We start from the raw sequence: 23,183 nt of genomic DNA, 5'->3' as shown, positions 1-23,183 counted from the left end.
TCAAAGGATAGGGGATAAGATGTCTGATCACTGGGATCCCGCCGCTGGGGACCTCCGGGATCTTGGTCGCAGCACCCCTGTCATTACTTTTGCTGCTCTGTGCAGCAATGACAGCTAAGATCCCAGTGGTCCCCAGCGGCGGGACCCCTGCGAATAGACATCTTATACCCTATCCTTTGGATAGGGGATAAGATGGCTAGGGGTGGAGTATCCCTTTAAGCAGCATGTTCTGCCAGCACACTGCTGTCAGTGGAAATTTTCCTTGCAAACATTCTATCGTGTGAACATAGCTTAACACAACCCATACAGTAAAGGATCTAGTTCCAAAATGGAGCTTATTCCATGTATGCAACATCAGCAAAAATAGATACGCAGAAGGCATTCACAGGTACCCTTGCAATTTTTTTCTAATAATATTCTCTGCTGGAGTAAAAATAATCCCTGAAGGCTTCTTCAATTCCATGAAATGTGCTAGGTACCCATAAACCGAAATCATAGGAAAGGTGGATCAATAATCCACTTGAAAAATAGTCTTCAGACTATGCTACCACACAATGTAATAGAAGAACTAAACAAATCTACTGGACCTGTAACAACATTCACGTGATGAAATCAGATCTTAGTTTCATTTTTTTTTCTGGATAGAACACCGGATTATAAAATGTTCTATTTGTTTTTCAGTTGTTATCTAAACCAAAGTTTAGTGGTGTTGAAAAGATCAAAACTATTGGAAGTACATATATGGCAGCAACTGGACTCAACTCTACCCCAAGTCAGGAATGTAGCCAGGTAATATAACATTGAATTATTATTTATCTATGCAAATTAAAAGGGTTGTCAGGTTGGGAAAACCCATTTCATCCGCAGTTTAGGATCTTCATCTTTTGGCCTGAGTAATTTTCACCCGACAAGCACTTTTTTTTTTATGTTGCTGTTTTTGTATCTTTCATGTCGTTATTTTTACACAAAAATAGGGAAACTAAGCATAGAAATGAACAATAAGTCACAAATATAAACTTGCTCATACAGTCTGCAGAATTTTTTTTTATGTTCTTGAAATAAACAGTCTTTTAGAAATTCTAAAGAGCATAAATGGGTTATTGCCTGCAGATTTTTCCAAGTGAGAGTGGGGTTTAGACAACTGGTGAAAAATAAAAATGTTGTGTCCTACTGTAGATTAGAGACACATAAAACACAAATAAGAATAAAATGAAAAGAATATAAAGTAAGTAAATACTGGAAATTATTTATTTAGTGAAACTTCTTTGAGGTTTTTTGAGTTTTAAGTGTCCTTAGGATTGATTAATAATACTACTGTAGATGAGATGGTATTGAAATTTTACTTCTGGGGTTTTACAATAATCAGTTAGTAAAATATTTCAACCCTGATCTCCACAAATAAAGTTGTTATCTGGCTAAGAACAGTTTTTACAACATGTGGCCCAGTCTGGAGGCAACATAACAAACATCTATACTTACACACTCTGCTACACCCCTTTTCTGCACGACACATAGTTGATGTGTTGTGCAGACAAAAAATGCCTACTCAGCACAGAGATCAGTCGCTGAGTGGGCATTTCCTGTTCCCATGGCACAGCACATCAGTGGAAGTAGTGAAGAAGAGGACTGCAGGAGAGGGGACTTGGGAAACCTGCAGCAGCAGGGAGGATAAGTATACTTGTTTCTTAGGGTCCCTCCAGCCCAGGATACATGTTTAAAAACTGTGGTTACTGATCCAATTATTTTAAGCATCAAAGTCAGGTTACCTGGTTATCTATTTGCATATAGAAAGAAGCCTTTGAAGCAAGTTTCAGTTAATAGTCTTTTAAAAAGTCCCACCAATCGAACAGATTCACCGAATCAGAGGACGCTACAAAGCCCTATAATTTAGCAATGGGGGGAGGGGGTAATAAACAGGTATGTGATCTGCTTTAAAGATAAGACTTTTTTCTTCATGCTGTCTGGTATGTATTTTATAAAATAAAACATTTTAAATTTTGTTTTATTAAATAATATTGGACTATTTGTACATCTCTTTTACATGATTGACTTACAGAGAATTGTGCTATTTCTGAAACAAAGTTGATCCCATTTTGTAAGCGCAAACAATCCCCTTCAAAATGCATTTATTTTCAACTTACAATTATTATTTCTCACCATTTTTCTTTCTTTCTGTCACAGGAAACAGACAAACAGTACATGCATATAGGAACGATGGTAGAGTTTGCATTTGCACTTGTGGCCAAACTTGATGTAATTAACAAGCATTCATTCAATGACTTTATGCTTCGAGTGGGTAAGTTATATTTTATAGTTTTATTTGTTTCTTTAAAAACTACACTGCTCAAAAAAATAAAGGGAACACTTAAACAACACAATGTAACTCCAAGTCAATCACACTTCTGTGAAATCACTCTGTCCACTCAGGAAGCAACACTGATTGACAATCAATTTCACATGCTGTTGTGCAAATGGAACAGACAACATGTGGAAATTATAGGCAATTAGCAAGACACCCCCAATAAAGGAGTGGTTCTGCAGGTGGTGACCACAGACCACTTCTCAGTTCCTATGCTTCCTGGCTGATGTTTTGGTCACTTTTGAATGCTGGTGGTGCTTTCACACTAGTGGTAGCATGAGACAGAGTCTACAACCCACACAAGTGGCTCAGGTAGTGCAGCTCATCCAGGATGGCACATCAATGCGAGCTGTGGCAAGAAGATTTGTTGTGTCTGTCAGCGTAGTGTCCAGAGCATGTAGGTGCTACCAGGAGACAGGCCAGTACATCAGGAGATGTGGAGGAGGCCATAGGAGGGCAACAATCCAGCAGCAGGACCGCTACTTCTGCCTTTGTGCAAGGAGGAGCAGGAAGAGCATTGCCAGAGCCCTGCAAAATTACCTCCAGTAGGCCACAAATGTGCATGTGTCCACTCAAACGGTCAGAAACAGACTTCATGAGGGTGGTAGGAGGGCCCGACATCCACAGGTGAAGGTTGTGCTTACAGCCCAACACTGTGCAGGACGTTTGGCATTTGTCAGAGAACTCCAAGATTGGCAAATTTGCCACTGCGCCCTGTGCTCTTAACAGAGTCTGGAGACACCCACAGGTGGGGGTTGTGCTTACATTTTGCCAGAGAACACCAAAATTGGCAATTCGCAACTGCCACCATGTGCTCTTCACAGATGAAAGCAGGTTCACACTGAGCACATGTGACAGAGTCTGGAGATGCCATGGAGAACATTCTGCTGCCTGCAACATCCACCAGCATGACCGGTTTGGCAGTGGGTCAGTAATGGTGTGGGTGGCATTTCTTTGGGGGGGGGGCCGCACAGCCCTCCATGTGCTTGCCAGAGGTAGCCTGACTGCCATTAGGTAACGAGATGAGATCCTCAGACCCCTTGTAAGACCATATGCTGGTGCAGTTGGCCCTGGGTTCCTCCTAATGCAAGACAATGCTAGACCTCATGTGGCTGGAGTGTGTCAGCAGTTCCTGCAAGTGGAAGGCATTGATGCTATGGACTGGCCAGCCCGTTCCCTAGACCTGAATCCGATTGAGCACATCTGCAACATCATGTCTCACTCCATCAACCAACGCCATGTTGCACCACAGACTGTCCAGGAGTTGGCGGATGCTTTAGTCCAGGTCTGGGAGGACATCCCTCAGGAGACCATCCACCACCTCATCAGGAGCATGCCCAGGCATTGTAGAGAGGTCATATGGGCACGTGAAGGCCACACACACTACTGAGCCTCATTTTTACTTGTTTTAAGGACATTACATCAAAGTTGGATCAGCCTGTAGTGTGGTTTTCCACTTTGATTTTGAGTGTGACTCCATATCCAGACCTCCAGGAGTTGATAAATTAGATTTCCATTGATAATTTTTGTGTGGTTTTGTTGTCAGCACATTCAACTGTGTAAAGTTCATTCAGATCTACAATGTGTTATCTTAGTGTTCCCTTAATTTTTTTGAGCAGTGTATAAAGACCTAAATAGGGTTGCCTGGAGGGAAATAAAATAAAATAAAGGAGTAATCACCTCACAGATGCCCTGCCACTGCCCTTTTGACAGTGCCTGGGTGCTCACTGATTTCCACTTTCTGATACCAAGACCAACAGGAATTTGGCTCTGTCAAATAGAATTGATGGGGGATCAGTGAGGTGAGTATCGCTTGTTAAATTTTTTTCCCCGTCTGCCATCTTTTTATTGTATCCTGCCAAACAACCCCTGTACCTATGCATAATACTTTTGCAGAGTACGTGTTTCTTTTTCATACCCAAACTTATCATACTTGGGTTTGTATACATAATGCATGTGGTGGGGTTTCAACAAATAATATTAAAAACTCACAGTGGATTCTGGACATGTTTTAGATTTTCAAAACTGTAGCATGCCATCTGTTGTAGATGGGAAATCACAGTAATCTCCAAGGCAAAATCTGCAGTAAAAGGGAATCTTTCAATAGGAACCATGTAGTTATGTGGCTCCATATGTTTACAGCAAGCTTTGGTTATAAGAAGAAGATTTTTTACTGTGTATATTCTGTCTAACCAGAACAATTTGGAATAAGACAATTTATTAGTTACTTAAGAAGGTTTAGGTAGTTCACCAATATACAAAAAATAAGACATGTTACTCTTGAAGGCTGACAACATTTCAAGAGTATATCAGACTTACTTTAACAGACATCCTATTCTCTTATGTGTAATAGGTTAGAAAGAAAGGTGAAAGGATTTGTTAGGCTAAGCAATAGGTCATCTGCAAAGAGATAAACCAGCTTTAGGGTTTACAGAGAATGGTTGGAAAAAGAGGTAATATCCAGTGAGCGGCAGTTGTGTGGACGAAAATGCCTTGTTGAAGTCAGAAGTCAAAGGAGAATAGGTAGACTGGTTCAACATGACAGAAAGGCAACAATAACTCAAATAACCACTTGTTTCAACCAATGTATGCCGAAAACCTAAACGCACAACATGTCCAACCTTAAAGCAGATGGGCTACAGCAGCAGAAGACCACACAGAATGTTATTGCTGTCAGATAAGTTCAGGAAACTGAGACTACAATTCACACAGGCTTGCCAAAATTGCACAATGTAAGACTGGAAAAGCCTAGTCTGAACATTTTCGATTCCCGGTGTGACATTTAGATGATGAGTCAGAATTTGGCATTAACAACATAAAAGATCCATATCGCCTTGTATGAACAGTTCAGGCTGTTGGTGGTCTGATGGTGTAGGGGGACATTTTCTTGACACAATTTGAGCCCCTTAGTACCAATTGAGCATCATTTAATTGTGACAGCCTACCTGAGTATTGTTGCTGACCATATTCATTCCTTTATGACCACACATCTTCTGATGGCTACTTCTAACAGAATAATGCACCATGTCACAAAGCTCACATCATCTCAAACTGATTTCTTAAACTTGACAATGAGCTAAATGTACTCCAATGGCCTCCACAGTCACCAGATCTCAATCCAATAGATCACCTCTGGGATGCAGTAGAACCGGAGATTTGCATCATGGATGTGCAGCTGAAAAATATGCCGCTACTGCATAATGCCATCTTGTCTATTTGGACCCAAATCTGTTACCTTGTAGGAAGTATGCTACACAAAATGAAGGCAAAAGGAGGTTTAGCCCTGTACTAGCTGGAAATTCCGAGTGCATCCAGCACAAACTGAATCAGTTGGGATTTGGACTGCATGGACATTATTTTGGCGGCAGATTATCCACCACTGAAATTCTGTGGGAAGAGACACAGTGTAATCCAATTAAAAAAAACGAAAAAGTGCCACCCAGCATTACCACTGCATTTAGAAATTAACAAAAATTTAGTATATTATTAAAAGTAAATTCTCAAGACCTACTGGCTGAGTATGTGTAATACAAGGTTATAACACACAACTACAATTTTAAGGATTCTTATGCTTATTTCATACTATACACTGTTCTACTATAAGTATTTCAGCATATTGTAAGTTCCTGTAGGATCTATTAGCAAACATTTGTGTAAGTTATTTTTTCAAATTGAAAATGTATTGAAAATAACAGAGTATATAATATAGAAGCATATGAAACACTGACAAATAAGGAGATATATCGGCCTGGTTAGGCCAGTTAGAACAAGACAACAAGAACCAGCAAGAGAATCTAGTAAAAACCTAAGATCAGTAATAAAATGTATTTAAACAACGTATAGAAAAAGATGTGTCTACGAGGAGCTCTTCACAGGGTGTCACCAAACTGAAGCAGTAAAATGGGGATTACCAAACCAATGTGCAAACTATAGCAAACACCTCATGTATACACCTCTCCATTATAAGATGGCCTTACTTTAGGGAAGAGGGGAAGGGTAGAAGAAAAAAAAGGGGAGTAGAAAAAAGAAGAAAAGAAAAAAACAACTGGACAAGCAAAAAGTTTTAATGAATATAAAAATAAAGAGTTGTGGGTATTGTGGAGAAGAAATAGATCCTTTCTGTGCAGCCAACACAGAAAGGGTCTATGGCAGTGCATGCCGGTGCTTATATTTCTCTTCAATGTAATTGATGAGTAACTAGGTGTAGCGGATATGTCTGTTAGGGAGTAGGGTGTCTACCTTCTTCTCATTCTTAAGTAGACAAAATGTCTTCAAAATCTCGTCTCAGCTGCAGTTTACTTACACCGCATATCTTCAGTGTGTCTAAACCACCTATATTTAGTTCCATCATTAAACCAAAAAACTTTCATAATATCATCTGTGTTATATTATTGTTTCCCAACCCTAATATTAAAAATAATATATTTCACAGGAATCAACCATGGACCAGTAATTGCAGGAGTTATTGGAGCACAAAAACCCCAGTATGATATTTGGGGCAATACAGTAAATGTTGCCAGCAGAATGGAGAGCACAGGAGTTTTAGGTAAAATACAGGTAATATTGTTCTCAATTATTTGATATCAGAATATATATCAGCTGTTGTTGAAGATGGTTTACATTTTTTTTATTGCAAAGCAGCTAAAATAAATTCACACTAATGTAGCTTACACCAATTGTAAATTAATTTCAAAAATGAAATGGCCCACTGAACATTCTACTGACTCAATGGAAAACTTGGTATTTTTATACATTCCGTTTGCTTCTACTACGTATTTTCCACATTGCAACATCAAGTGCCTGTTTTCCTTAGGACTCCATTTTTTTTTTCAGAACAGTAATTTTGTGCAGCATGTTAAATAATTCTCCCTGAATAAATTTCCTTATGGGATGTTTCATTGGGGGCACAGGAGACCATGGTTATTGGCTGCTAACACTAAGTGAAAAAAGGAAGCGATTCCTTTGGAGTGGGATATACCCACCCACTGGCACTGAGGTAACTGGTTTTAGCTTAGTATCAGTAGGAGGCAGACACAGGTCTGGTTGCCAGTTCCGTTTAAATAAAAAAAACGGGTTTTAAAAAACAGATAGAAACAGCTGATCAAGCGGGTATCTGTTTTAACCATTTTAACCGTTTTTTATCCGTTTTTTTTTGTATGAAGTATGAAAAATAAGCCACCTACAGACTCCCGCAGCCAGGACTACTACTACTCCCATCATGGAACAGACTTGTTTCCATGGTGGGAGTAGTAGTTCCTGGCTGCAGGAGTCTGCCAGCGGCTGGGGAGGCTACATTAGTGCTTGTACTACTACCCCCATCATGGAAAAGACTCTGTTCCATGATGGGGGTAGTAGTAAAGGGGCTGAGGGATTGATCGCATCGGGTCTCATTTCTGACATCCGATCTGATCGGTCCACAACCCTGCGATCACCGATGTATTTTACTTTCATTTTTAAATTCCCCTCGGGGAGCTCTGTCACCTCTTCTGAGCATGCTAAGATGTAATTACGGATCTTTTAAAGGAAATCTGTCATCAGAATCACCCGCACTAAACCTGTTACACAGGCTTGTAGTGCGGGTGATCCTGATTAAAACGCTCCTTACCTGGTTAAAAATGGTTCAGCGCTTCTTAAGATATCTATATTTTTAGTTTTCTGTTATTCCCTGGCTTGGGACTCAGTGGGAGGTGTTATCATCTGGGACTCGGCCACACGTCATTCTAGCTGGGCGGAGCTGCCGCCCGGCTCATGAATATTCATGAACTTATCCTCCTGGTCTAATTCTTCTTTCTCGGTCTAAGTTCATGAATATTCATGAGCCAGGCGGCAGCTCCGCCCAGCTAGAATGACGTGTGGCCGAGTCCCAGATGATAACACCTCCCACTGAGTCCCAAGCCAGGGAATAACAGAAAACTAAAAATATAGATATCTTAAGAAGCGCTGAACCATTTTTAACCAGGTAAGGAGCGTTTTAATCAGGATCACCCGCACTACAAGCCTGTGTAACAGGTTTAGTGCGGGTGATTCTGATGACAGATTTCCTTTAAACCCATATGCAAACGGATGACATTAAAGGTTCATCCGTTTGCCATAGACTTCAATGTTAAAATTATGATGTCCGTGTTTTCTTCCGTTTTTTTCACGGAAGAAAAAATGCTGCATGTGCCGTGTTCTTCCATGAAAAAAACGGAAATGAGTGCAGGCTGGTGAAAACGGGTGCACACGGATGTAAACGGATTGTAAAAAAATCCCATTGACATGAATGGGATTTTTTTTAAACAGTTTTTAATCCGTTTAAAGTCTGCAAAAACGGAACTGAAACGGGGATATAAAAAACGGGGACAGACGGCCGTGTGAACAAGCCCTTACAGTGTTTAATTAAAGTGTACATGTCATTAGCAGAAACTTTTATATAATGTAGAAAATAACATTATATGTATATTTGTAATAAACATTGGTTAAAAAATGTGTATAGTTTTAGTCCACACTTTCTTGTTCTGCCCATACTTCCTGTATTTGGTCTCCTCACAGAGACACACAGACAATAGCTGGAGGGACAGCATTTTTTCACCCAAAAATATCCACATTTTTAACCAAGGTATATTACAAATATACATATCATATATCAGTGGTTCTCAACCTTTTTTGCCTGAGTACCCCTTGACAGCTCAATTTTCTTTTCTTCACTATCTGGCCATTAAGATTTCTCCCATACAAGACTTCTCCACAGAACCATCCAAACAAACATTTTAGGCTCCTTTCTGTAGTACAATACCCACCTATTTACAAACTCTACATGTTTATTGTCACACTCAGTAATTGTACCCACATTGCATCCCCATAAAATTGTTAGGCCCCCTCTGTACCCCCAAATGTAGCTGTAGGCCCCCAAACTGACCCCATATATAGTTGTAGACGGCCATACTGTCCCACTTTGGTGCTCCTCTGGTCTTGGGGCCTATTGCTATGGCTCATAGTAGTAGGTCTCTGGTCTGTAGGGCAGTGAAGCAACAAAGCTGATGGTAGTTACTGCCCACAGCAGCCCAGTGCCCACGCTTCCCCTTTGCTGTCCTCTTGCTCTGCTCATCGGTGCAGTGACATCAGCCTACCATTTCTTTCAAAGTGGTCCAGACCAGTAACCAGTGGCTGTGGCTGCCATAACTGATTTTTTTTTTTCAAGTACCCCCTGGAGGTACTTGTACCCCAGGTTGAGAATCACTGATCTACACTATATAAAAAGTTTTGGCTAACGACAGGGACAGTTTAAGGCTTTTCTCCTTTCTAGGTTTCCTACTAGACATGGGCATGGTGTGTAATCTAGATCCACCCTGATCTACCCCCATGAGACCATTATAGTTTCATGGGCCATCACCTTTACCACATAGGATAGTACTATACTGTCCTGCATTACATAAAGTGAAAATCAAGTTCTGTTCTCTTCTCATCCAACACAGTTTACTATTAGAGGGAGAAAAATTCATGAGTTGTATCCCCTCTGAAATGATGCCAGGTCATAAATCCATCACTATTTTTGCATTCACATAGGTAAAATAATTATTCTTTGTCCATACCTGGTTATAACTAGGCTCTTGTTGCATTAAGGATATTAGTTCCTACAAGATATTAAACAATGATCCACCTATTATTCATTGCAGGTCGCAACTATTAGTGAAATCAGCTTCCTCCAGCTGTCCCACGCATGGTTCTATTAATTCTAAACCAAATATTCAGCAGACTATTGAATAATAATACAGTTAATTTAGTATTAGTGTACACACATCAATATATGTTAGTTGTTGTTCCCAACATTCAATGGTTGTAACGAATAGTGTTACATATACCCTCACGCATGGAAATTCTGACATGTGAACATGGCCTAACTGGAGACTCAGCTGCAGTAGAGTCCCATTACATTCAGCAGGATTCTGCTTCGCTGTGCGCACAGCATAATCTGAGTCAGATGTTTCCGGCATGGGAATTTTATTTTACGTGTCTGCACAAAGAAGGAACACGTTCATTCCTTGTGGGGAGTCCATACGGAATACATAGCCGTCTATAAGACAGCGCATTCCTTTGCGGTCCTAGTGCCGGCATATTATGCCGCTGAACCACAGTGTCCGGAATGTCTGCACGGAGATTCTCTATGCGGACATCCTGTAGTGTGAACATAGCCTAACAGTGGAAAAACCTGCATCTGTATGCCTCTTTTTGTTACCTGAGGTTGTCACTACTGCAATTCTGGTTTCTTCTCTCATTCAATCTCGGTCCAACGAGTTTCCTTACTGTAAAATTGTCCTCACGTTGAGTTGTCTGTCACTGGGCTTCTCTCCAAACAACCCTTCCTCCAGTGCCGACTCTATCTTGACTGATGCCGGGGGTTATGGCCCCCAAGGGTTATATCTTCCAGTGGATATGTCCTGCCTTCAGAAACATGGCCCGACATGGGCCGAGGCCTAAGCCCAGATTTTACCTTGGGTATGCCTTAGTTACATTTGTCCTTAGGCTCTGCTTTTTGGGTGGCTGGCTCGCTGGTTTGATTTTTTCATTCTTGTACTCTTCATTGGGAGTCACAGTAACATAGAAACATAGAATGTAACATAGTAACATAGTTCATAAGATTGAAAAAAGACCAGATTGAAAAAAGAATCCATCGAGTTCAACCTTTATCCCTAATGAGTCCCTACTGAGTTGATCCCGAGGAAGGCAAAAAACCCTCATACTAGAGGTAAAAATTCCTTCCCGACTCCAAATATGGCAGTCAGAATAAATCACTGGATCAACCTTCTGTCCCTATAAATCTAGTATCCATAACCTGTAATGTTATTACTCTCCAGAAATGCATCCAGGCCCTGCACCATGACCACCAACTTCTCCAGAAGAGAGTTCCACAGTCTCACTGTTCTTACAGTAAAGAATCCCCATCTGTGCTGGTGTAGAAACCTTTCCTCTAAACGTAGAGGATGCCCCCTTTTTATACAGTCCTGGGTATAAATAAATCATGGGAGAGATCTCTGTACTGTCCCCTGATATATTTATACATAGTTATTAGGTCTCCCCTAAGCCTTCTTTTTTCTAAACTAAATAACCCTAATTCTGATAATCTTTCTGCGTACTGTAGTCCTTCCATTCTCATTATTACTCTGGTTGCCCGTCATTGACCCCTCTCCAGCTACACTATATCTTTCTTGTACACTGGTGCCCAGTACTGTACACAGTATTCCATGTGTGGTCTGACTAGTGATTTGTACAGCGGTAGAATTACTTCCTTGTCGTGGGCATCAATGCCCCTATTGATGCACCCCATGATTTTATTTGCCTTGGCAGCAGCTGCCCAACACTGGTCACTACAGCTAAATTTACTATTAACTAAGACCGCTAAGTCCTTTTCCATGTCAGTCGTCCCAAGTGTGCTCCCATTTAATACATAATCCCAGCCTGGATTTTTCCTCTCCATGTGCATTATCAGTGTTGAACCTCATGTGCCACTTCCCAGTCCAAAACTCCAACCTATCCAGATCCATTTGTAACAGTGCACAGTCCTGACCACTTTACAGAGTTTAGTATCATCTGCAAAGATTGCTACTTTACTATTCAACCCCTCTACAAGGTCATTAATGAATATATTAAATAGAATAGGACCCAAGACTGACCCCTGTGGTACCCCACTAGTAACAGTCACCCAATCAGAATAAGTACTTTTTTATATTAATAGCCACTCTCTGTTTCCTATCACTGAGCCAGTTACTTACCCTCTTACACACATTCTCCCCAGCCCAATCCTTCTCAATTTGTGCACCAACATTTTATGTGGCACCGTATCAAATGCTTTGGAAAAATCAAGATATACAACATCCAGCGATTTCCCCCCTGGCAGATAAGAACCATTTGGCCCATCTAGTCTGCCCAGTATTCTAAATACTATCGATAGTGCCTGGCCTTAAGAATAGCCTTATGCCATGTATGCCTAAACTCTATTTGCAGCTTTCAGCCTACATGTCTCATGGCTGTAAAAATTGTTACCAAAGTAGAACTTGAGATGTATATATAGATGTAAAGAGACTATACATTTAAAGTAAATAATTGAATAATTATTTACTTGAATAATTATTTACTTGAATAATTGAATAATTTGAATAGTTCTAATTGTAATTGTTTTCTCCGTTTAGGTAACAGAAGAAACAAGCAATGTCCTGGTAACATTAGGATATATTTGCACATGCCGAGGAATAATTAATGTTAAAGGCAAAGGCGAACTGAAGACTTATTTTGTACATACAGAAATAACAAGATCTTTATCACAAGGAAATTTAGCATCTTGAGTTTTCCTTTAATTACAATAATACATTTTTATAGTAGCCATAAAGACTCAAAAACTAAGTAGTTACCCCAATTCTCTTGCAACACGTGAATGTGTTTCACTTTTGCATCTCATAATCACTGTTATATTGGGTGAACCACCCCACTGTACACTTTAGCACAGACTGCCTTAGGACCCTTTTTTGTACCAATGTGTCAAATGTTTTTGCTTTTTTGTCATTGTCTTTTGTAAGAAAAACAATTTCATTAAACATTTCTATATATTTTGTTTACCTATAAATTAACTATAATTATATAATTGTGGATTTTAATGTTTCATTGCTTCTTTTTGTAAATACTTAAAAGTACAAACTGTAATAAAAATAATTTTTTCTAATGCATACATGAATTGTAAAAACATTAGCATACAGGGTAAAAAGTTTAATATCTGAAATAGAATAGTTAATATATGAAATAGAATTTGTTATAACCAAAGAACTTAATGAACACCTGTCAACATTTTGAGCTATAATCTGTTATTATAGTAATTTGAAAGTATTCAATTAAATAATATCTCTATCTTTTTAGTGCTCCTTTGTTGTATTTTTCAGTAAATTGTTTAAGAACTTAAAATGATCTAAGGAAACCCTTACTCCTATCCTGATAAATTTGCATTCCTACTGTCCAAGCGGCAGCTCTCTTCTGGACTGTCCCACAGGGAAACAGGTGGAGCCCGCGGTGGACCCCTGAATAGTTCAGAAAAATGTCTCAGCGATTTTCACAAAATTGTGTCAAAAGTGCAATTTTTTGTGCAAATCATGGTAACTTTGTGATGTTTTTGCTGCATGCTGAAGGTCTATAAAAGGGTGGGTACCTTTACAGTGGGTCCGCAGAGTCAGTTCTGTAGGAGGGCCCTAGGCACCCCAGTCCAATCCTGATTTCAGTACTTAAATATTTCTCTTTCTACTCCTTAACATTTTGGTTGATCCACGTGTGTTAACAAATGTACTTTTCACATGAATTTTTGTACAGCATACTAATCTTAATACCAAACAAGAGGCAGAGTGTAAGAGTATAAAATATCTAGGTGACCATCACCCATAATACACACCAGAGGCAATGAATGATGGTCCTCTTTGGCACAAATTTTCTGTATTTCAGTAGATAAGTGATAAGCTCTTTCCCAGTGGTTTTGTGTGCCCAAGCTCTCTGCATGAATGCAGTGTGTAAACCATGGCACGAAGCTGTGACCAACACGCCCCCTCCATGCATTTCTATGGGAGGGGCAGGAGATACAGCGTTCGGGTATCTCTGGCTCTCCAATAGAGATGCATGGAGGGGGCATTTTGGTCACAACTTTGTACCATGGTCGAGACACTGCAGATAAGACAGATGTTACAGAGAAGACCATGGAGCATAATTTTTCAGATGTTCTATTGCCCAGGTTTAAAGAAAATGAAAACTAATGTAAAATGTGTACTCCCAGTCAGTTAAAGGTTTCAGTGTCTGTTTCATTTCATGAGCACTTTGGTTCCCCTCCCTGTCATTGAGGTGCCATTTGACAGGATTGCCAGAGATATAGGGGCGATTTATCAAAACCTGTCCAGAGGAAAAGTTGCTGAGTTGCCCATAGCAACCAATCAGATTGCTTCTTTCAATTTTGAAAAGGTCTCTGAAAAATTGTTCTGATTGGTTGCTATGAGCAACTCTGCAACTTTCCTATGGACAGGTTTTGATTAAGATCCCCCTTTGATATATTTTGGTAATTCTAAATTGTGCTACCTGACAACCAGAGGCGATTCCTTTGAGAAATACTGTGAGTTGTTTCATATGTTCTTCCCAAACATATCTTAACAGACCAAGGTACCTAATTTATGTCCAAGGTGATGAAAGAACTATGTAATAAAAATTGAGAACTTCTGTATACCATCCACAAACTGACGGGCTGGTAGAGAGGTTTAGTAAGATCTTGAAATTCATGTTGAAAAAAGATGTTGACAAAGATGGTAAAGATTGGGACAGTATGTTCCCACAAATGTTGTTCTCGATCAGGGAAGTTCCTTAGGCCTCTACAGGGTTCTCACCATTTTAATTGTTGTATGGTAGACACCCTCGGGGCTTGCTTGATGGTGCTACGAAGACTTGGGAGACTGAAGCTACCCCATATAAAAGTGTAATTGATCATGTTGCACAAATGCAGGAAATAATTTTTAAGATGATGCCAATAGTGAAGGAACACCTGCAGAGAACCCAAGAGACTGAAAGTGTACAATTGTTCTGCTAGACTTAGGAATTTCAAGCCAGGTGACCGAAAGTGTCAGATACCTTTTAAGATCTGGTCAGATCAGATCACTTCTTTCATTTTTTTGTGTCCTTTTCAAAAATAAAAGAAGCAATCTGATTGGCTGATAAATGTCTTAGTGTTTGGCATTCTTTCTACACCTGTTTCTTTCCTGGAACGTATTTTGAAGGTTCAGTTGAAGCTTTAGATCCTCCACTGAGGACCTGCAAATATTCTTTCAAATTAAACTGGGACATTACTTTATTAGGCTCCTTTTCTCCCATGAATAAGTAAAGGCTTGGCATACTTTTAATGCCTCAAACAGAGATTACATCTGCTTTTCCGAAGCACATGCTATTTATTTCAAATTGATCATTTTGGTGTTTTTTCTGACATTATACTGTGACATTAAAACGTATCAATTTTATTTAATCTTCTAAAAAACGGTTTCTCTAAACAACTTTTACAAAAATAAGCACTAGCCTATTCAGCTACCAGCATATCTACAATTTATACATTTCACACTTTGAATAAACTTCCAACATATGCTGGTAGCTTTTCTGCTGATTAGTAGAAAATGTATGTTCCATATATAGTCCCTTCAGACTGTTATATAGCACTTCAGTATGTAGCTTTCAGCACCACCCTATCCAAACATTAGACTGTTTATTCCTATGGCAGTGTCCATCCAAACATAGCCTATCAGTCCATACAAATCCAAATGAACACAGGTTATCCCATTGGTATATTAGTTATTCGTGATCATTCACATATACTTCATATAGACAGCCATTAGTAACTTATAGACACTATTAAGGTGGCTAAATGGTTAGTAGATCTTACAATGCAGATCCAAATTTAATTGTGACTACTCTCACACATTTACACTTCCACTGTCATTTTTGCTCTGGTCTCTCTGGTTAGTAGGGACTAAGAGTTAATATGTTTTCTCTGTTTAACTCATATACAGAGATATGGACTTCGCTGCTAAGTAGTTCTTGGTAGCATCTGTGGAGTAGCCACTGTCTGGCGATTTTGATAATCCAGAGAGACACAAATGAGTCAAGAGTCCATTCCAGGTAGACAGAATATATGTCCAAGCTTAAATTGACATATGTACACAGAAGCAAGACCAAGTCAAATAATCAGGAGAGTCCACAAATAACAGAATAGCAGGCATAAGGAACATTAGGAAGTCCAAGTTCATATCCAATACAGGGCAGCAAGAGTTAATCCAAGTAAGTAGCTAGAATACAAAAATAACAATCATGGGAAATAGTTAATTAAAATGAAGTGTCAAGTTCAGAGATTGGCTGCACTAATCTAGACCCTGAATGTTCTGCTTAATGAGCCTTAGATTCCTGGACCTGCCGATTGTTTTTTTGGCAAAGTCCTGCGGCTGGCTGATCCAACATGTCACCCAGCCTGAGGTAGGTGAGTGTTTAGGGACCCATCCGATAAGAGGCCACCTCCGCGTGGTGGATGGGGGACACGTTTTGATCAAAAAGTGCGCTAAGAGCCTCCATTTTGTTGACCAAGTGTGCTGCTGCCATTTTCTTTTTTTACATGTTTTGTACTTGCCACAGCAGCGTGCACCCGTGTATTGGGTTTAGGTGCTGGCTACATTTTCAGTTTTTTTTTTTTCTTTGCTGTGCAAATTTGGGGGGAGTGGCTCCCTCTGTAGCCGTGCATCCCCTCCCCTATTTTCACAGGAGGTGGTTTGGATCGTTAGTGGATCCAACATGTCACCCAGCCTGAGGTAGGTGAGTGTTTAGGGACCCATCCAATAAGAGGCCACCTCCGCGTGGTGGATGGGGGACACGTTTTGATCAAAAAGTGCGCTAAGAGCCTCCATTTTGTTGACCAAGTGTGCTGCTGCCATTTTCTTTTTTTACATGTTTTGTACTTGCCACAGCAGCGTGCACCCGTGTATTGGGTTTAGGTGCTGGCTACATTTTCAGTTTTTTTTTTTTTCTTTGCTGTGCAAATTTGGGGGGAGTGGCTCCCTCTGTAGCCGTGCATCCCCTCCCCTATTTTCACAGGAGGTGGTTTGGATCGTTAGTGGATCCAACATGTCACCCAGCCTGAGGTAGGTGAGTGTTTAGGGACCCATCCGATAAGAGGCCACCTCCGCGTGGTGGATGGGGGACACGTTTTGATCAAAAAGTGCGCTAAGAGCCTCCATTTTGTTGACCAAGTGTGCTGCTGCCATTTTCTTTTTTTACATGTTTTGTACTTGCCACAGCAGCGTGCACCCGTGTATTGGGTTTAGGTGCTGGCTACATTTTCAGTTTTTTTTTTTTCTTTGCTGTGCAAATTTGGGGGGAGTGGCTCCCTCTGTAGCCGTGCATCCCCTCCCCTATTTTCACAGGAGGTGGTTTGGATCGTTAGTGGATCCAACATGTCACCCAGCCTGAGGTAGGTGAGTGTTTAAGGACCCATCCGATAAGAGGCCACCTCCGCGTGGTGGATGGGGGACACGTTTTGATCAAAAAGTGCGCTAAGAGCCTCCATTTTGTTGACCAAGTGTGCTGCTGCCATTTTCTTTTTTTACATGTTTTGTACTTGCCACAGCAGCGTGCACCCGTGTATTGGGTTTAGGTGCTGGCTACATTTTCAGTTTTTTTTTTTTCTTTGCTGTGCAAATTTGGGGGGAGTGGCTCCCTCTGTAGCAGTGCATCCCCTCCCCTATTTTTACAGGAGGTGGTTTGGATCGTTAGTGGATCCAACATGTCACCCAGCCTGAGGTAGGTGAGTGTTTAGGGACCCATCCGATAAGAGGCCACCTCCGCGTGGTGGATGGGGGACACGTTTTGATCAAAAAGTGCGCTAAGAGCCTCCATTTTGTTGACCAAGTGTGCTGCTGCCATTTTCTTTTTTTACATGTTTTGTACTTGCCACAGCAGCGTGCACCCGTGTATTGGGTTTAGGTGCTGGCTACATTTTCAGTTTTTTTTTTTCTTTGCTGTGCAAATTTGGGGGGAGTGGCTCCCTCTGTAGCCGTGCATCCCCTCCCCTATTTTCACAGGAGGTGGTTTGGATCGTTAGTGGATCCAACATGTCACCCAGCCTGAGGTAGGTGAGTGTTTAGGGACCCATCCGATAAGAGGCCACCTCCGCGTGGTGGATGGGGGACACGTTTTGATCAAAAAGTGCGCTAAGAGCCTCCATTTTGTTGACCAAGTGTGCTGCTGCCATTTTCTTTTTTTACATGTTTTGTACTTGCCACAGCAGCGTGCACCCGTGTATTGGGTTTAGGTGCTGGCTACATTTTCAGTTTTTTTTTTTTCTTGGCTGGCTGAATGGCTGTGCACAATATAGACAAACCCCTCATCCATTCCACCACCAACTAAACTAGTGCAGTGGCGACTGGAAAAAGCATGTTGCAATGTACCACCACAAAACTGGGGAAAGCAGCAAAACAAAAGGACAACTTTTTATAGACTTTCGATAGACATTTGCTGCTTCTCTCTCACAAACCCAAAATTCATAAAAACCACAACATTTAATTTGTCTAAATATTTGCTAAATTAACATGCTATATGTGAGTATTATGTTTCCCACATTACTATATAGCAATAGAATATTTATTTAGTTATTAAAGCGGTACTCTAGGAACTGAACTTATCAGACACTTATCCACTATCTACAGGATAGGGGATAAGTGTTTGATCGCAGGAGTTTCAACCACTGGGGCCCCCTGCAATCTCCTGTATGAGGCCCATTCTCAACCCTCTTAGGCTCTCAATGTCCTGGACCTAGGTAAGTTACAGGCCTCTAAGCTAATCAACGGCTACAGCGATGTCCCGCCTCTGCCGGTGATTGACTGAATGGGCGGTCACTTGCAACCCAACCCCCACACCCTTCCCCTAATAATACACTTTTTGCAAATCCTGTGGGCAGGTGAAAAGTGTCTGATAAGTTCAGCTTCCTATAGTACCCATTTAAATCAGAAAAACAATATTTGTAGTGTTAACAAGTTGAGTGATCTGACAGTACTATATTAAAATGGGAAAATGAATCAATTTAAAAAGGTCTTGGGTTTCAAAGCAATATGTACACATTCATTTTTAAAACATGTATTTAGGATCAAGTAATCTTTATTTTTAAGTATTGAAGTAGGCACCTCCAAGTACCCTCATGATGGAGCCACGTGGCCATAGCCTTCCTCCAGTGATTTACTGATCCCATTCTTGCGGTAAAAGTCCATACGTACAAGCCCAATTCTAACATGTTCTCTGTTGACATTGTCCACATTGCGCTGAAGGTATCTCCCATATTCTGAAGAGCTTAGAACTGGCACAGGACGAGCAGCTTCCTATATAAATAATAACATTATGATAAATAATATAATAAATCTCTTTATATATACACAAAAGAAAAAGGAGTCATTTCACCAATTCATATAAACAGTATATCTCTTTATTTTGGAACATAAAAACAAGAGAGGAAACAATCCCCAAGGGGAGAAAAAACAAGTGGCAAAACAAAGGGGTGTCACTCCGAGCCCCTCCAGTAACCCTTTTGACAATATACAACTATAAAATATTACTGTCCCCAATAAAGTGCATATGCATGAATCAAGTATCAGGATACCTATATATGCAATAATGCAAAACAGTACTAAAGTGCAACAGTATTACATAGTAAAGGATAGCACTATCCAAAAGAAAAATCAAAACAGCACCACAAAGGTATACATGCAAGATTAGGGGGTATACATACAAAAAATATCCTAGGTAGGAAGGAGGAGATTGGAGCGACACCACTCCAACGCTGGCGTTTCGGCAGGAAAGCCTTTAACGAGGAGTGGTGTGCATCCAGTGGGGGTTACCTTTTATATAAGCATACACCAATGAACTGCCATATCCATATATTTGTAATTTATCTCACCTGTGCGGCGAGATGTCGGCACGCTCGCCTCTGGATACGGGATAACCGCCAGCTTCCGGGTGCCGCGTCACAGACCCGGTCACATGACCGGGTCACCTGACGCTACACACACGCAGCCATGGGTCCGGCAGCCTGGCGCACGCGCACCACGCCGCACATCGCGAAGATAATAAAGAGTACTCTATGCTTCCCCTAGGGGCCGGCCCCATCCATAACAAGAAAAAGAACTTAACCCCTATATAGTATATTAGTGATCTTAAACAGCAAATTAATAACATTAATAATATAACAGATAAATAATAATAATATTGTTAACATATTGGTGACCATAATACTTTAAAATATTTTATAGATAAGAATAATAGGTACATAGATATAAAGTATATATAAATCTCTTTTCAACATGAAAAGTTTGGTTTAATATATAGTGGGGCAAAAAAGTATTTAGTCAGCCACCAATTGTGCAAGTTCTCAGACTTAAAAAGATGAGAGGCCTATAATTTTCATCATAGGTATACCTCAAATATGAGAGACATAATGAAAAAAACTAATCTGTAAACTTACATTGTCTGATTTTTAAAGAATTTATTTGCAAATTATGGTGGAAAATAAGTATTTGGTCACTTTCAGACAAGTAAGATTTCTGGCTTTCACAGACTTAACTTAACTTCTTTAAACCCTTAAGGACCGGGGGGTTTTCCGTTTTTGCATTTTCGTTTTTTGCTCCTTGCCTTTAAAAAATCATAACTCTTTCAATTTTGCACCTAAAAATCCATATGATTGCTTATTTTTTGCGCCACCAATTGTACTTTGTAATGACATCAGTTATTTTGCCCAAAAATCTACGGTGAAATGGAAAAAAAATCATTGTGCGACAAAATTGAAAAAAACACAGTTTTGTACCTTTTGGGGGCTTCCGTTTTTACATAGTACATTTTTCTGTAAAAATGACACCTTATCTTTATTCTGTAGGTCCATACGATTAAAATGATACCTTACTTATATAGGTTTGATTTTGTCGTACTTCTGGAAAAAATCATAACTACATGCAGGAAAATTAATACGTTTAAAATTGTCATCTTCTGACCCCTATAACTTTTTTTTTTTTTTTTTGTGTATGGGGCAGTATGAGGGCTCATTTTTTGCACCGTGATCTGAAATTTTTAACGGTACCATTTTGCATTGATAGGACTTATTGATCGCTTTTTATTCATTTTTAAATGATATAAAAAGTTACCAAAAATGCACTATAGGGGAGGGGTTAAATGGGTTAAATGATCTTTATTCACTTTTTTTTTCCACTTTTTTTTAATTCACTTTATAACACTGCACACACTGATCTTTCACATTGATCACTGGTTTCTCATAGGAAAACAGTGATCGATGATTCTGCCGCTTGACTGCTCATGCCTGGATCTCAGGCACCGAGCAGTCATTCGGCGATCGGACAGCGAGGAGGCAGGTAGGGACCCTCCGGCTGTCCTGAAGCTGTTCGGGATGCCGCAATTTCGCCGTGGCTATACCGAACAGCCCACTGAGCTAACCGGCAGTTCTTACTTTAACTTTTAGCCCCGTGGCTCAGCTCTGAGCGTGCGGCTAAAGGGTTAATAGCGCGCGGCACCACGATTGGCGCCGCGCGCTATTAGCAGCGGGTCGCGGCTTCACTATGACGCCGGGCCTGCCGTGATATGATGCGGGGTTACCGTGTAACCCCGCGTTATATTACGGGAGCAGGACCAAGGACGTACCGGTACGTCCTTGGTCCTTAAGGGGTTAAGAGTCTCCTCTGTCCTCCACCTGTATTAATGGCCCCTGTTTGAACTTATCAGTATAAAAGACACCTGTCCACAACCTCATACAGTCACACTCCAAACTCCACTATGGCCAAGACCAAAGAGCTTTTGAAGAACACCAGAAACAAAATTGTAGACCTGCACCAGGCTGGAAAGACTGAATCTGCAAAAGGCAAGCAGCTTGGTGTGAAGAAATCAACTGTGGGAGCAATTATAAGAAAATGGAAGACCTACAAGACCAACGGATAATCTCCCTTGATCTGGTGCTCCATGCAAGATCTCACCCTGTGGTGTCAAAATGATCCCGAGAACAGTGAGCAAAAATTCCAGAACCACATGAGGGGGACCTAGTGAATGACCTGCAGAGAGCTGGGACCACAGTAACAAAGACTACCATCAGTAACACACTACAATGCCAGGGACTCAAATCATGCAGTGCCAGACGTGTCCCCCTGCTTAAGCCAGTACATGTCCAGGGCAATCTGAAGTTTGCTACAGAGCATTTGGATGATCCCAAAAAGTATTGGGAGAATGTCATATGGTCAGATGAAACCAAAGTAGAACTTTTTGGTAAAAACACAACTCGTCGTGTTTGGAGGAGAAAGAATGCTGAGTTGCATCCAAAGAACACCATACCTACTGTGAAGCATAGGGGTGGAAACATCATGCTTTGGGGCTGTTTTTCTGCTAAAGGACCAGGACGACTGATCCGTGTAAAGGAAAGAATGAATGGGACCATGTATCGTGAAATTTTGAGTGAAAACCTCCTTCCATCAGCAAGGGCATTGAAGATGAAACGTGGATGGGTCTTTCAGCATGACAATGATCCCAAACACACCGCCCAGGCAATGAAAGAGTGGCTTCGTAAGAAGCATTTCAAGGTCCTGGAGTGGCCTAGCCAGTTCCCAGATCTCAACCCCATACAAAACCTTTGGAGGGAGTTGAAAGTCCATGTGGCCCAGCGACAGCCCCAAAACATCACTGCTCTAGAGGAGATCTGCATGGAGGAATGGTCCAAAATACCAGCAACAGTGTGTGACAACCTTGTGAAGACTTGCAGAAAAGTTTGTCCTCAAAAGATTGTTGTCATTGCCAACAAAGGGTATATAACAAATTATTGAGATGAACTTTTGTTATTGACCAAATACTTATTTTCCACCATAATTTGCAAAAAAAAATCTTTAAAAATTAGACAATGTGATTTTATGATTTTTTTTTTATTTATCATTATGTCATAGTTAAGATATACCTATGTTGAAAATTACAGGCCTCTCTCATCTTTTAAGTGGGAGAACTTGCACAATTGGTGGCTGACTAAATACCTTTTTGCCCCACTGTAGCTTGGCTTAGTTCCCATTTATCTAAAGAAGTTTTACTCCTGGAGTGTTAGTAAATGCCAGAGAAAAAAATCAATGTCAGAGTGGACCCTATTGTTCTTAAAGGGTCTTTTTGGCATAAGACTGGTCCATATATCAGCTGAAAACTTTTCTAGTATAAAATGGAGATGACATCTGATGCATTTTTTCATTAGTTGTGGCATCAGTTGAGGTTGCTTTTATTT

General features: G+C 40.5%; 2 protein-coding genes across 3 annotated transcripts in view; one reads left to right on the top strand and one right to left on the bottom strand.

The window, feature by feature from the left end:
• ADCY2 (adenylate cyclase 2) overlaps window positions 1–13,236 on the top strand; it is a 532,901-nt gene extending 519,665 nt beyond the window's left edge. For both annotated transcript variants that reach the window (XM_056520731.1, XM_056520730.1), the window contains 4 exons: window positions 682–789; window positions 2,182–2,296; window positions 6,792–6,916; window positions 12,526–13,236. In XM_056520731.1, the coding sequence (XP_056376706.1) occupies window positions 682–789; window positions 2,182–2,296; window positions 6,792–6,916; window positions 12,526–12,678 (501 nt within the window). In that variant the 3' untranslated portion in view covers window positions 12,679–13,236. The remainder of the gene's footprint in view (window positions 1–681; window positions 790–2,181; window positions 2,297–6,791; window positions 6,917–12,525) is intronic.
• Window positions 13,237–13,372: 136 nt separating this feature from the next.
• Window positions 13,373–23,183, bottom strand: part of CFAP90 (cilia and flagella associated protein 90) — a 69,944-nt gene continuing 60,133 nt past the window's right edge. Inside the window, exon 5 of the mRNA XM_056520732.1 lies at window positions 13,373–19,254. Within this exon, the coding sequence (XP_056376707.1) occupies window positions 19,075–19,254 (180 nt within the window). The 3' untranslated portion in view covers window positions 13,373–19,074. The remainder of the gene's footprint in view (window positions 19,255–23,183) is intronic.

This window comes from Hyla sarda, chromosome 5, assembly GCF_029499605.1.
Source record: "Hyla sarda isolate aHylSar1 chromosome 5, aHylSar1.hap1, whole genome shotgun sequence".
In the NCBI taxonomy this organism is placed as follows: Eukaryota; Metazoa; Chordata; class Amphibia; order Anura; family Hylidae; genus Hyla; species Hyla sarda.
The sequence above is the reverse complement of the archived record's forward strand: the minus strand, read 5'-3'. Positions and strand labels throughout refer to the sequence as shown.